The 15,524-nt window shown below is 37.8% G+C and overlaps 1 protein-coding gene across 2 annotated transcripts; it reads right to left on the minus strand.

Moving 5' to 3' along the window:
* Positions 1-520: 520 nt before the first annotated feature.
* arfgap2 (ADP-ribosylation factor GTPase activating protein 2) lies at positions 521-15,222 on the minus strand. 2 transcript variants are annotated; one of them, XM_067419240.1, is made up of 17 exons: positions 15,084-15,222; positions 14,239-14,357; positions 14,017-14,089; positions 13,692-13,823; positions 11,077-11,157; positions 9,762-9,876; positions 9,610-9,666; positions 9,138-9,182; positions 7,842-7,894; positions 6,472-6,608; positions 5,022-5,153; positions 4,729-4,857; positions 4,498-4,647; positions 4,288-4,414; positions 1,929-2,019; positions 1,723-1,844; positions 521-1,639 (listed from the first exon to the last, which is right to left on the minus strand). In XM_067419240.1, the coding sequence occupies exons 1-17, from the start codon at positions 15,153-15,155 to the stop codon at positions 1,619-1,621; spliced, it is 1,656 nt and encodes a 551-aa protein (XP_067275341.1). In that variant the 5' UTR covers positions 15,156-15,222; the 3' UTR covers positions 521-1,618. The 2 variants fall into 2 exon arrangements, with proteins under 2 accessions (XP_067275341.1, XP_067275342.1); XM_067419241.1 differs by lacking the exon at positions 9,138-9,182.
* Between the last annotated feature and the right edge of the window lie 302 nt (positions 15,223-15,524).

Raw genomic sequence — 15,524 nt, forward strand, 5'->3', positions numbered from 1 at the left:
TAAAGCCCATTCTCAACAAGAAAACACTTTTATTCACAATCATTTGAATATACTCCAGGGTTTCTACTGATAGAAAGTCAGATGATAATCGCTGAAGTAAACCTTTCAGTGAACCTAAGTTGCTTCAGTCCCGTAAGGGGTCTTCTTGAAATATTACTAACAATGTAAGATGCATTATTATAGTTGCTTTTTTTTTTTACAATCATACTGAAAGGAATTTTAAGTTCATCATGTTGTCTTAATGTGCGTATCAAACGATACAGTGGGATTTATAGGGTTAACGTCTTGATTTCTTTTTTTTATTAGGGTTGAAGGAGCAACACCTACTCTTTGTTCTCTGAATTAATTATGCTACTTGTTTGTTTTGCACTTTATCTGTAACCCTTATGTCATAAAATGATTGTATTGACCGAATCAAAGTCTTAAACAACTGTTGTAGGGGGAATTTCATGCTTTATTCACACACATTTCAATAGGTTCTTCTCAACAGGCCACAATAAAAAGCTTTTATTCCAGGCGGTTGTTGGATTGTTGGTCTTTATTTTCAAATTTAGCTGACAGGCAGACAAATACCATCCACCAGTTCCCGGTCTGGCATAAAACCAAAACAAGAGGAAAGAAAGGCTGTAATGCATGTACTAGTAAACAGTATCGTACATGCACATTACCAGAAAATAGACAACATCACTTCAGTGGGTTAATTTGGAATAAAAAACTATTTTGTCAGCTGTCATTTTATCATCTACACGGAGGGATATCTTGTTTAAAAAGTTGATTAAATCACATCACTATAAACCTCCTCGGTCAGCTTGGTTTCTTGAGAATTTTATCTGTAAATACGTCGAGTGAGTGCTGGAACTCTGACGTGTTGTACAGCACCGGTGACTTGGGCTTATGCTGGCATGCAAAAGAAACATGGTTCAGTTTAAAACCCTCTGTCCTGAAAGTCAAACTCCCAGGTATCACTCGCACATCCACAAAAAAACTCAAGAACTTGCCTGACATGCGAGAACATATTGCACAATATTACTGTAATTTTATCACTTAGTCACTCAAATATTATCATAATTACTTATGATGTAAAATTATGACAACGCATCAAAATTTCAAAGATTGTATTTAAGAAATGGGCTCAATTTATAAATATACCATATGGGGTTCCCTTTCCTCGTTTACTGAACGCACTGAGGTCTTCGGAGAGCGTTAATATACAAAAAGAAAGCCGTGAGAATATTGTAGCACTATAAGTTCAGTTATACATTTAATTCCAAACAGAATACTTTTAAAATACATAACCATTTGAAATCAAAGACCAGTACATGGCATAGAAAACAGGACTGTTAGTTCAAACATAGCACTGCGACTCTGAAAACAAATTTTACACTCTGTCCAGTGCTTCTGCTGTTATCTGTAAATAAAACGAGAGTCCTCAAAAAGAAATTAGAATACTGTCAGCAAGAGTGTCTACAGTGGTCTTGGGAGAGATCGAGAGTTCCCAGGTCTTCGTCTTTCTCTCTCGCTCTGATGTGTGTTCATGTAGGAAAGACGGACCAGATCCAATCAGCAGTGAGGCGTGTCCTGTTTGATGCAACTTCCATTTCAGTCTAATGCAGTCCTTTCAGTAAGATCCGTAGCGATCCTGAAACGTGATCGGAGAGAGTCAATACAGCTGACGTAGAAGCGTGCAGTGTATCGAAATATAAAGCAAATGTGTGCATTCACCTGAATGGTGTTCATAACCCCATTAGCCAGCACTGCCATTTTGCCTGCAACAGTCTTCACACCCTGCTTGAACTGGGCAATGTCTGGACCAGAGGGGAGCACGCTATCGAATCCTGCTGAGCCTGCGGGGACAACACACATGAACGTCAGTCTCAGATACACAATATACTAAGAAAACATGGCGAGATAGAGAGGGATGCGTTTACCGGAAGAACGCACACTGCCGTCACCAAACAGGTCGGCAGAGCTGATGGAGGTACTTCCAGACATGCCCTCAAGACGAGTCTTTGCTTCATACTAGTGAAGAAAAAGTACATTTATATAAACAACGTAAATGTAATGTATATTTCAAATAAAAAGAATTGTTTTATGTTTTTGAAAGAAGTCTCCTAAATATGTAAAAAGGTAAATATACACTGCAAATCCATTTGAGCCTGATGAATCTTGACATGTCATCCTGGAATATGGCCTTGATGTCTTCCTGTATGGTTGATTGCCCCTTTTTACAAGATGTAAAATAAGTCTCTGATGTCCCCAGAGTGTGTATGTGAAGTTAACTCAAAATACCCCACAGATGATTTTTATAGCATGTAAAAATTGACACTTTTTGAGGGTGAGCAAAAACATGCTGTTTTTAAGCGTGTCCCTTTAAATGTAAATGAGCTGCTTTAGCCTTTTATGTTCGAACATGGAGACAACGATGGAGAAACTCAAGAAGTCCTGAAAGGTTAGTTGATGAATTTATGTAGCTGATGTAGAGTTAACTATCTTCAAGTCATTGATTAGCACATTCAGTCATGATAATCTCACTCATTTTGTTGCATGGGGGCGGGGTTAGTCGACCAAGATCGTATTAGTCGGTTATGACAATATGCGATTAAATATTTTAATCGATTGACAGCCCTAGTTTTATCCTGTGGTAGAAACACGCTTCCATTTGCCTATTTAAATTCAAACATCAATTTTTTTTGGCCGGGCAGTCTATTACACATTTTAAAATACATGTAATAAAACACAGTTACATAAAATGGTAGGGATGCCCCGATCCGATCACGTGATCGGAAATCGGGCCCGATCACGTGATTTCAGACTCGATCGGAATCGGACGTTACATCCCGATCAGGACTCGGTATATTCTGGGGTGAGGTGAGCATGATGACGCATCAATAATATGGGTTGTAACTTGAAAATAATGCTTTATGTATGTTTCTGTAGATGGATACACGTGCTGGCTCCTCGGTGATACATTACAACAGCGCTAATATCGCCCGGGTATATTCGCCAGAAGACGCGAATGAGAATGCGCGCGCTGATCTGTCTCTGTGCATCATCCGAAAGCGCGCACTCGTCTCACAGCGCGCAAATATTGAGTTCTCTTTCAAGTCTTGCGCTTAAACGGACCAACTCACACAAGAAGTATGTCAGCATGTCCATCTTGATGAGTATCCAAGCAGACAGTCTGAATAGAGGACTTTATACAGTCGAGAAAGACGACGCAGAGCCTTCCTTCAGGTCTTAAAGGGGCAGTAGCCTTTACTGCTGTCTGTTTAATGTTAAACAAAAGATAAGGAATCACTCACTGCTCTTGATTGAATAGCTTTTGTAAGGATTAGTCTTTAATTTAAACAGTTAAATATGCATCTATTTTACATTTGATTAGCCTACTTTATTCAATTTCTCTACCTAAAAACTAATGTTAGACCTATAAAAACCTGAAAAGCATTGTTAATTACACTTCAGTCAAATTACACTTCAAATATTTTTTCCCCAAATTTAATTTGTCATAGTAGGCAGTTATCATCACGATGATTTCATTTCAAGTGTTTGTTTTTTAAATAAGTGTAGTTTTATTTAGTTATTTGATGCTATAAAAACGGCTGTGTGACGTCATGATTGAGAGCTGAGACTGACGTCTACTCTGAGTGAAGTCACTGAGGCACTAACGGACTTTTTTCGGAAGTTTTTGGGAGCAGATTATTTCATTTAATTTCCATAACTGTTTATTTCACACCAACATAATTAATTGTTCTGCATCTGTGAGATGGGTGTGCTTTTGATATCGCCGTTGTACTTCCTGCTCTGCGCAACTCCAGTCCCGGACTTTTTTATATTTACTGTAGCACTAAAATCCAAAAGTTATTTATTACTTGATTGTTCAAGCTACCTCACAGAAGTGCTCTGTATGTTAGAGTTGTTGAATGTTAAAATAAGGTGAATAAAGTAAAAAATAATGAACATCCTGGTTCGTTTTTTCGCTCTTCTTTATTCTTTTTTTATGTATTATATAAGTATCGGATCGGGACTCGGTATCGGCAGATACTCAAAATCAAATGACTCAGACTCGGACTCGAGGGCAAAAAAACCTGATCGGGACATCCCTATAAAATGGTGTAATATAATTGAATAAACGATAACATTATCATTAGATTATCACAATAATTGAACACATAAACACCAAAGTTTCACCACAGATGTCCAGTGTGTGTCAAAATGAATGGCAACAACACCAGCCAGAGTCAAAATGGCCAAACTCAATGTACCCAAGGTCTAGTGGGTTTGCAGTACCTCTGGGTTGCTCTCACGGCCGAAAAACATGTCCGATGAGATCGCTTTAGCATTGGCAAACTTCTGTCGTGCTTCGCTAGACTCAGCGGCTGGAACAGACACCTCAGGCTTTCGTCGGCTGGGTAACCTGACATACATTGTGTCAACAGTCATAAAACCGGCCACAAATCAAATCGCTGACTAGTGAATCAGGACGTTACTCAGACCGACCTTTCTCCGATTGGCTGGATGCTTGAGATGGTGACCTCGCTGTCTTTAGGTTCATCTTTCTCCAGAGCCCAGGACGAGAATGATGATCCTCCATCGTTGTCCCACCGCGCCCCAAAGCTGTCTCCAGATGTGAATGGGTTGTCCTTGTACCTGAGATCACAATGAACGATACAAATCACACATGCATGCAAACAAACACACACACACAAATGCCGCCCATCATAAACATACTTTGGCGGTCCCGAGGCAAAGCCAGGCTCTTCAAACATGTCCAGCTTGGAGCGAGAGGAGGATTTGACTCCCACTGGGGTCTCCTGCTCGATCACTTGCATCTCAGACATCACTGAATGAGACACGGCACTGCAGAACATCAAGGACAAAGTCAGATGAACATCACATTAACAAAAAGAACAAACATAATATACATAACAAATATTAATCTGCTGAAGACAGTGATGTCATGCTTGAGGGGAGTGATGTAATGAATGTGACAGTGGTTTAATGGAGGTTGCCACCGTCTTTACCTCCTGTTACCGAATCCCATGCCCAGCCTCTCCGCCTGTTGCTTCTTCTTCCCCTCTAGGTTCTGCATTTTCTTCTCCTCCATCTTCCTGTCAATCTCCAGCTCTTTGTAGGCCAGTCGCATCGAGGCCACCCTGTGAGATAAGGGGGAAAGCAATCAGGAAAAAAAACGTTAAAGCTATAGCTCTGATTACACTGAAAAGGCACTAACATCATGGTTGAGAATTCAATAGTTTAAAAAAAGGGCAAAATCTTTAAAAGTATGTTAAGAAGTATGCAAGATTTTTTATGTTAAAATACATTCTCTTAACCTAATTTATTGATCATTGACTACTAATTTTCATTCATTGGTTTATCTTCCCCAAAGGTGTAAACATTGATAACGAGAGCTTGGGGCGTGGCTACTGTAGCAGGCGGAGTCAGAGAGAGTTTAGCCACGATCAATCATCACGGTTGAAGCGTTACACGAAATGCACAACATTTTTTTACTGGTTTCAAAGTTTTTTTTGGCTGAAATTTAAGAGTAACAAATCCCTACCACCCCGTGGCAATTTGACACCCGTAAAAATGAATGGAATGCGAGGAATGCTTCAGTACACATTAAAAATTAAAATGCTCAATTGAAAATAAAAATGCTAAAACTATTAAAAAAAAAGATTTTATAAATGTCTACATGTGTATGTGAATGCATACTAAAGAGAAACTGACTTTAGGACCCAGCGGAAGAGCTCATTTGCTCTATACAGAACTAGAAGACAAAAGTCATGAAATATAATATTTTTTTCAGCAAGGATACCCAATGTAAGATAACTTCAGTAAAAAAGTTATGAATGAATTGGCGTTATTTTGAATTGGAATTGAAAGAATGTGTTTATTAAATTACTATTCATTTATTATTTACTGATAAGGCTTCAAAAATGCTCTTCGGAAACCTACGAGTGACGTCACGGACACGATGTCCAGATATATTTTTACAGTCCATGGTCCAACACGTACACAGGTATTTTTATCACCCGTAAAAAATAAAATATCACATCCACATGAAAATGCCAAAACACGCTTTAAAACGCTGTCAAGAGCACGCCAAACCAACAGGTGCAGATATAACCTTAACCATAAAGCCATGTTGGCCAATCAGAAGCCTGGAAAAAAGGTTATTGCCGGTTCCGGATTCGACGTAACGAGCCGGTTCCAAAATCTCCGGTTCCACTGTTCACATCACAACACTTTAACCGGAGTTCGTAAAAATCTTCACCCTGGCAGAAGTTTTCAAAAAAAGTTTGGTTTCAGTGACCGGATACTGCATTTGCGAGTGGACGAATGGCCAAACCACATAGAAAAAGCTGCGGTTTTGAAAATACCCGTGTTCATGTGGACAGGTGAAAGTTTTTCATCGTCTGTCCAACAGTCCTAATCATACAGATTCTGAATTTGTTGCATCTGGAGACTCACATGGACTCTTCGGCTTGTTTCTTGGCCTCGGCGACCTGTTCCTCTCTCATTTTCTCTGCCACCTGGGCTTGTTTTTCCACCTCAGTGAAGCTCTTGCTGCTCACCTTCTGGGCACCAAGACCCTTTTTAACTCCAAGCTAAAAAAAAATAAAGACAATTCTTCAAATTACCACCTGCAAAGATAACCATGAGCTCTGAGGTTAAATGACACTATATACTTCTGCAGACAGTTTACATTTAACAACAAAAATTGGATTAGACAATTCTACTTTTAAGGAATATTGCAGTGTTTATTATAATTTATTAATCAGGGCCATTTTTTTTATTCATGTGCCTTCATAATCTTTAATCAAAATAACTTTTCCCTCTTGCAGCAACATCTCGTCTTCTCTGATAGCCCGTTTATTGGCGCGAGGGCAGGACATGTCACTCACATGAGATCGACCAATAGCAAATCACACAACTATCTAATAAACTACCGAAAGACAAAAACAAAGTCCCGCAGCTTCCGCCCTACATTTTTTTTCTTCAAGAAGCGGTTTTACTTGGATATTCGTCACAATAAGGAAGAAAAGACTATCGCAAATCACGTTTCATGTCGACTAAGCACATTTATCCCCTATGAAAAAAAGCATAAAAGCAGTACAATAAATACTGATTTTATCAAAATGAACAAAGAAATTTAATATTACAGTGCTTAAAAAAAATTCTCATTAGAGCTGCAGTCCAAAACTTTTGGCGCTCTAGGAGTTAATAAACAGAACTTCATGTGTCTTGCAGAAGAACATTGTAGTCGGAGCTACTGCTCTCTGTTTATGTCTGTGTCGAGTCACACAGGGACTGTGCTCCTCCGCAGCGGCTCCTATCAGACCGCTCTGAAATAGTCCCAATATAAACACTTATTATAAGCGTACCGTTATGATTTAGGGTAAGACAAAAACGGTTTGGAAAATGGAATTTATGTTGCACATTCTTATTACATATTTTTTGAAATTTTGAACAAAAAAGTGCAGCGAGCAGCTTTAATGACAACTACACAATAATGCTTATGACAATCCTTAAAGTAAAATATAATATATTATTTGATTTCGAGATTAAATATGACGAGTACATGTTGACAGGTTGTGACATTCATTGGTTTAATGCTTAAAAAAATCTGACAAACTGAATGGGGAAAAAAAAACATTACATTAGATTAGTCTATATAATTGACACTTAGATTCTGCCATTACTTGCACTTTAGCTGAAGGCAGAGTCACAGTCCTAGATTCTGTACAAGGCTGACACCTACTGACAAAAACTAAACACCGCAAGATCAGGAAACAAATCCCTGAATAGGAAGTGACGGAGGGCACTGATTGTTCACCTACCCCTTTCTTTGCAGTGGCTGGCTTCTTCTTTCCAATGATGGAGGGTTTCACATCTGAAAATGGACAGCACAGTTAGAAAAAGTAAACAAGCATTTCTTCATAGATTATTCCAGAGAGCACAACTTCTCTGCACAAGGATCATTAGTGCATGGCGATAGAGGCCACGGCCAACAAGGACCTGAGAAATATCATGCTGGCAAAGCCTGAGGAAAGGCACGAGGTTACACCAACACAATCAATTCGATTATCAGAGCAAGAGTGTGTTGAAAGTGTACAGTCATGCTGTATTATTGCAAACCGTACCAATGAGCAAACAAATTAAAAAATTGGGGCGACTGGAAGCTTTGTACGAAGACGAATGATGATGCTGAAACTGGTTTCAAGATTTAGACCCAATGCTTCCTGATTAATAAAAAGTCACTAATCTCATTCCAAGCAATATATCAATCCAGCCCGGAAGTTCACATCACAAAAGTGTCCAGAAATGTCTGAGAGTTCTCTATGAGATCAGAAAAAAAAAGCTGCAGCGCCGAAGTATGCTGTCAATCACTTTGGTGGAGACATGGCCTAAGGACCAATCCAGTGACAACTTACCATAACTTAGGACGACGAAATAACAAATACTTTGTGAAAAGCAATGTTCTACCAATTTTTCTAGTTTGACTCAATTCCAAGCATTGTTCCAGGTACAAAAGAAGTGAAGCCCAAAGTTTGCGGCATGTTTCGTGTACACTAAGGTATATTTACAGTGCATGTGACAAGTTTTTTTTCCATCATTATAGTAAGCATGTACTTTATGAGAGCAGCCATATTTTTCCATAATTTCCTTGAATTTCTTTTGCACTAATTAGGTTGTTTAAATGTTGGCCATAACAGGCCGCATTTGAAAAATAAATGACAACAATAGCATGGGATGACGACAACAACAATAGACGGCTGAAGAATACTTTGGGCTTTAAGCTCCATCAACAGGATTTGTTTCATAATGTTGAATAGCACAACATATCTCAATTTTAAATCAAATGAATTCAATCCCAGCCAACAATTGTGTCGGTTCAATATATACACTGCACCTGATGACACCCCAAATAGATTTGAAGCATTAAAATGATGTCTTTTTATTTAAAAGCAGTAAAGCAATTTTTAAATATGAGCAGCTTTGCAGTAATAATATGATAAAGAGGAAGGGGTGGAGCCAAAGCGGCACACACACACTCAAATTAAGTGTCAGTCAAGCGCAGAACCATGCTGCTTCTTCTGATAAGCCAATAGGCATTTTAAAATCATTCAAATCACCTTCAGGAGTTTGACACTCTTCAGACGCCAATCTCATTGAGTTCTCTACATTAACAGAACAGACAGCTATTACCAATGACAGCAGACTCTGAATTAATTTGCAAAAATGGTGCAAAAACTACATTTACTGACTTTGGTATTAAACATAGATATGCTTTTAAAAAGACTCAAGTGCATAGGCATATGTTTATGTCATTATAATATTTTTAAAATATTGTGTTTTAGTACCGTAGAATTTTTTGTTTTGATTTTTATGTCAGTAAATGACTTGCTGTTGCTCATAAAAATGTTGATATACAGGTCCTGGAGCTTGACTTGCTTATGTGATTGATTACTGTTTGGTGATTGATGATTTCACTTCAAAAATAATATGGGGAAATGGGTGGTGAAGGGAGAAGTAGACACATGGGGATGATAATGTACATTCTGCCTGAGCACTTCCACATACACAAACCTTCAAGCAGACACTTACCTATTGTGGCTTTAGGACTAGTGCTCAGTCCTTCAATGCTCGGACCCTCTTCAGACTCTGGATCACATGGAAAAGAAATGTTTACATGTAAAAGTACTGACAATGATGTTGTTTAAATGCATGCATTATGGTGTGAAATGCACTACACTCACGAGCGCCGGTAGTCTCTGAACTCTTAGGATTGCTCTGCTCCAGCTGAGGGGTAACAATTACGGCTCCATTCTGATCTGTAAGGGAAGGGGACGCCATGTCCCAACTGTGGACAGGCTGCAGGTAAGAGAACACAATGATTACATTTTACACATCAAGTCATAATATGGCATATCTGCATAAGCATCTTAGAGAATGAAACTCAACATTTTGACATTACAGAATATTTAAGGGGATTTCAAATATCTTATAAAAATGCAATTACTGATCAAACATTTTAGAGGAAAATATTAAATTAAAATATTTTATTATTTTCCTTGACTCTCAAAAATAGAATTAACAAAATTCCCTGATATTTCCAGGTGTCCAAGACTGAGGTAATCCTGTTCCTGGCACGCGCGCAAACACACACACGCACACACCCACACTCTCAGAACAATGAATTATGTTGGTGTGAAATAAACAGTTATGGAAATGTAGAAATTAAAGCTAAAGCTCCAATCTGCTCCCAAAAATTCAGGAAAAAGTCTGTTAGTACCTCAGTGACAACTACACTCAGAGAAGACGTCGATCTCAGCTGTCAATCATGATGTCACATCCCCCGTTTTTAGAGCATCAAATAACTAACTAAAACGTATTTAAAAAACGAACACTTGAAATGAAATCATCGTGATAACTGCCTACAATGACAAACTAACTTTAGGGAAAAAGTGTAATTTGATTGTTTAGTTTGCCACGTGTCGATTAGAAAACAGAGAGGGGCAGCTATACTGGGACGGATCACCGGGAGGGGCGATCGAGGCGCGAAAGCTATAGTTTCTGAGAGAGGTGCTGCAGGCTTGGCACACGCACGCACACACAAAAATAAACTGGTCCTCCCTGACCTTGCAATGTTAAACTAAATGGTCGATAAACTCTCTTTTTAAGCATAAATGACAATAAAAGTTAGACAAAATGAACTACTCTATGGATGCATCCAAAATTGCATACTTCCCTAATATATATGGCAATAAACGGTATCTGACAAGAATAGCATGTAGTACTCATAAAAGAGTAGGCAAAAAAAAAATACCTGGATGACCTATTGTTTTGCAAAACTTTACTATCCCATGAGGTCACACAGGAGAGTTTGTCAACGGCAGTGAAGTAACAACTGATTCTGGTAGGTCACATGATAATGATAACATGGGGAATGTAGCACGCCTGGATAACATTTATACTACACAAAACATATGATTTGAGCAGTCGCAAAGAGCTTATTTAAAACAAGTACCTATTCAAGTAAGCAACCGATTCCATATGCAGCGTGTCCCCTACCTGTGTGTGCTCGTCAAAGAAGTCAGTCTCTCTCTTCTCTACAGGTGACGACTGAGCACAGCCTGAGCTGTCAATCCACAGCTAAACAGAGAAAAAGGTTCAGAAAACAGATTGAATGTTCTGAATGGAGCTCTCCAGACACACTGGACGTCAGGTGTGCTTTTATAACCAGCGAGTCTGGGAAGATAAAGCTAACAAAAATACTGCTGGAACGTGGAGTTTGTTCAGTGACTCAAGCTCAAAGTTTATTCAATATCACAAACACAACAGCTGCATATAAAAAAAGTTGCAAATCCAAATATCTTTTTGTATTACATAACTAAACAACAACACAGAACTATTAAAATATATATAGTTAAAAAGGTAACACTTTAAATTAGGTTTCATTAGTTAACTATTTAGTTAACTTGAACTAAGAATGACCTTAGCATTTATGAATCTTCGTTAAATGTTAATTTCAACATTTACAAGTACATTATTCAAATCAATTGGTTAACATTAGTTAATGCACTAGTGTAAACTAACATGAAAGACTGTATTTTTATTAATTAAATAATTACATTAATAGAGATTAATAAATACTGTAACAAATACGCACGTTGTTATTTCATGTTTAAATAGTCAAAGGGTAAGTTCACCCAAAAATTAAAATTATCCCATTATTATACTCTTTCTCAACTCATCCTATGTGTATATGACACAATATCCTGGCTCTTCCAAGCTTTATAATGGCAGCCCAAAAATGTTCATCATAAAAGTAATCCACATGGTTTGGGGGGTGGGGGGTTAATAAAGGCCTTCTGAAGCAAATCGATGGGTTTGTGAAAGAAAATTATCTGTATTTAAAAAAAAGAAAGTAAAATATCTAGCTTCCACCAGAACGCCTTCTGTATTCAACTTACTTAGAAAGTGTAACGCCTTTCGCAGTTAAAAATCATAGACAGTAAAAGAAATGGACAGTGCGTTCCCATAGACTTCAACGGCGGAAAATGAGGTCAATTAGAAGCACTCACTTCCTGATGGCTGAGCGAACTGCGCAGGCTCAGACTGAGCTTGACGAAATAGATGTAACGTAAACAACCTGTCTGACAGCTGTAGGTCTTCTAGTTGTGGAAAGTGAAATCTGAATCACGTTGTTTAAATATTTTCTCCCATTGCTTTTGGCTCACTATGGGCTTCCCCCCATTCTTCTCCCTTGACTTTATCGGACTTTATGTCTCCACGTCCCCCCGACTGCCTCATAGACAGTAAAAGATTGCTTCTGAGCGTCTCCTCTTGTCTATACAGTAATTTCTCAACTGTGCGACAGAGTCGCGTTGGTTATGACGCAATCGTTAGCCTATTTTTACAAAAACAGCTTCTATGGGGCGATAGTGTAAGATACAAGGTAACGGAGCCTTTTATGCATTGTCGTGTTTCTTTAGAAATAAACAATGGACAAATGGAGTCTTTAAACGCCTCAGATGTAAAGTTATTCACTGTCAAAGTGATGCAAAAATGAATGGGATGCTAACAGCAGGTGATGGCTTGGTTAGCAATGGCAGCCCCTATGGGTGGAACCCTTTCCGAGTGTTGGATTACCCCCTTGTTAAAAATGCTTACGCTACGTCTGACATCATTGTTGCACCAGTTACACTTTTTCCGTAATTTGAATACGGAATGCGGTCCACCTGAAGCTAGATATTTTACTTGATAACATTTTTGAATACGTATATTTTTCTTTTACAAACCCATCGATTTGCTTCAGAAGGCCTTTATTAACCCCTCAGAGCCACGTGGATTACTTTTATAATGGATGGATTCACTTTTTTGGGCTTCAAATTTGGGCTGTAATTATATAGCTTGATAGAGCCAGGACATTTTTTTATGTAACTGATTGTATTCGTCTGAAAAACGAATGTCATATACACCTAGGATGGCTTGAGGGCGAGAATAATTAACTTTTTTGGGTGAACCAATCCTTTAATAAATTAACTAATGTTAACAAATGAGACCTTATTGTAAATTGCTACCTATATAGACCAAATAAAGAATATTTTTTAGATTTTCAAGTGCTTAACACTTAGTAGGTTGCACATGCTATTAGAGCTTTATAATAAGTAGGGGAACATTTTTCATCATAAAAGCAATTACAATTAACCATACAAGTAATTCAATAAAAAGCATGCAATCAATCAAACTCACCCATAAAAAAAAGAATATACAACCCAGACAACATTAAATAATTTAACTTGCAATAGAGATAAAATATGGTTCATCATATGCACAATATGTGCAGTTAGAACCTTAACATTTAGACTACTTATAAAAACACACCAGTTGTAATATTGTAAAAATGGAATAATACATTTATTTTATTAATAATACATTATTTATTTATTTTTACTTTTATTAAGGAACGATTTGATTTAATTTAGTATAGTGTTGGGTTGCCACAAGATGTCAAATCTGGGACTTGAAGCAGAGCCGTTTGGGAGGCTCTGCCTTTAGAGCATGTTAACAGCATGCCAGTAAAATATCTCTTTTATTAAACAATGCTGACAACAAATCCAAGGAGCATAGTTCACTTTCTAGGCAGTGATAATGCTGAAACAGAATGAGGTTTGTATACTCACATCGGTGCCATATTTGGAGAGTGCAGCGTTGGCAAGCTGTCGAATCTTTTCTCTGTACATCTGAGCCGCACGACTGTTATACTTCGCATTGGTGTCATTGGTGGTACAGCCATGTTGGCGGAAAAAACCCATCTGCACATAAAAAAAAAAAAAGTGATGTAACGGTATAGGCTCATGCAAATAGCTGAATTAAAGGGACAGTTCACCCTGTCATTATTTACTCATACAGGCTTGAAGCAACTTGATGACCATTTTTATTTTTGGGTGAACTATTCCCCTAAGAGGCTAGGTTTATATTATAGGGTATAGAAAAAAAAGAACTTACCGCATTGGCATTTCCTCCAACCTGCATACATCTCAGCTGAAACCAGCTCCAGTTGGAATCCAGCTCTGTGGATCTGAAAAGACAAAACTCTACACCTCAACTCTAGCCTCGTTATTAACAAATGAATGTGGCATTGTGGAACACCACGGATGAATAAAACCTTTAACAGACATTGGCATGACAACATAATATAATTAAGTAGAAAACAATAGTCAAACCAACCTGATAAAGCTCAAATGCACTCCCAATGAGCGATGGATCCCAGAACAGTCAATGCACAGAAATACTCCATATGAAATACTGGCCCAACTCGGGTTCTTAGCAGAACAGTCAAAGCAGGCCTAAACACAAAACACATGTTATATATATATGCTATTAAATGGTTGCATCAAATGGTTATATATATGCTATTAAATGGTTGCAGCAGAGGGTTTAAACATCTGGTTCAAACCATATGTTCATAGAAACTGACTAGTAATATGTACTTTCGGAAAATCGAGAATATAAAGGAATGAACAAAAACGTCACCTTAACGTTTAGCAATTAACTTTAGTCAAAAACATTACGTAAACTTAAAAGATATTTTAACTTTCCAATCTGAGCGTACAATAATTCACGATTCCATGCCCCAATACACAGAATTTAGTATATGAATGAGTTTGATCCATCTTTGGGAAAGTACAGACAGGCAACACCGTGGATTTTGAGGAACATTATTACAGGATGAGTCATTTTCCATCGCCACTGCGTCACTCTCATATAACAGATACAGCCGGTAAACCTGCAGTCAAATTATATTATTCTTTTTTGAGACAGCTAATTTAGCCCTAATTGCTCGTTAATGCGAAGTCTTTAGTGTTTGATAGTTTATCGCCAGTCTGTTTTTGCGGTGATGTTGAAAGTAAACATGTATGTGTTGGACGGCACTGAGGCCCCATCAGCGCCGGTTTATCGGCAAACAAATGACACGTAATCCCACATGAAACACACATAAGGATGTCTCTGAATAGATTAGACCGAGAATGAAAACAGTCACATGTAGGTTTCAATGAGACCTCACGTGTTACCTTGTTTGTAGGTACAGAACGCAAACGTTTAAAAATTGTGAGAATTTCTGTCTTGTTCGGTTCCGACGCCATCTTGCCAACTGAGCAGAGTGAAAACAGAAACTATAGATTGAAAGACCAGGCGGAAGTGATGTTTCCGAGAGAAAAAACACAAGTCCTTTGAGACAAACGCTTTTGAAGACCATTACCAAACTTAATGTCACGGAAAATGTCGCATATATTCTCTGTGAAAACACAGGTATAAGAGACAGTTCGTATAATATACAAATAATTGAAAAGAAAAGCTACTTTTAGATATTTTTAGAAGAAAAATATTAGGAGAAATATTTAGGAGATATTTTAATATCCTAAATATTTAGAAATATTTAGGATATTTAGGAGAAATCTGTATTTTAATACAAAAGGAGTTAATTTATTAATTACAAAAATATGGATATTGTT

Source organism: Pseudorasbora parva, chromosome 16 (genome assembly GCF_024679245.1).
Source record: "Pseudorasbora parva isolate DD20220531a chromosome 16, ASM2467924v1, whole genome shotgun sequence".
Lineage (NCBI taxonomy): Eukaryota > Metazoa > Chordata > Actinopteri > Cypriniformes > Gobionidae > Pseudorasbora > Pseudorasbora parva.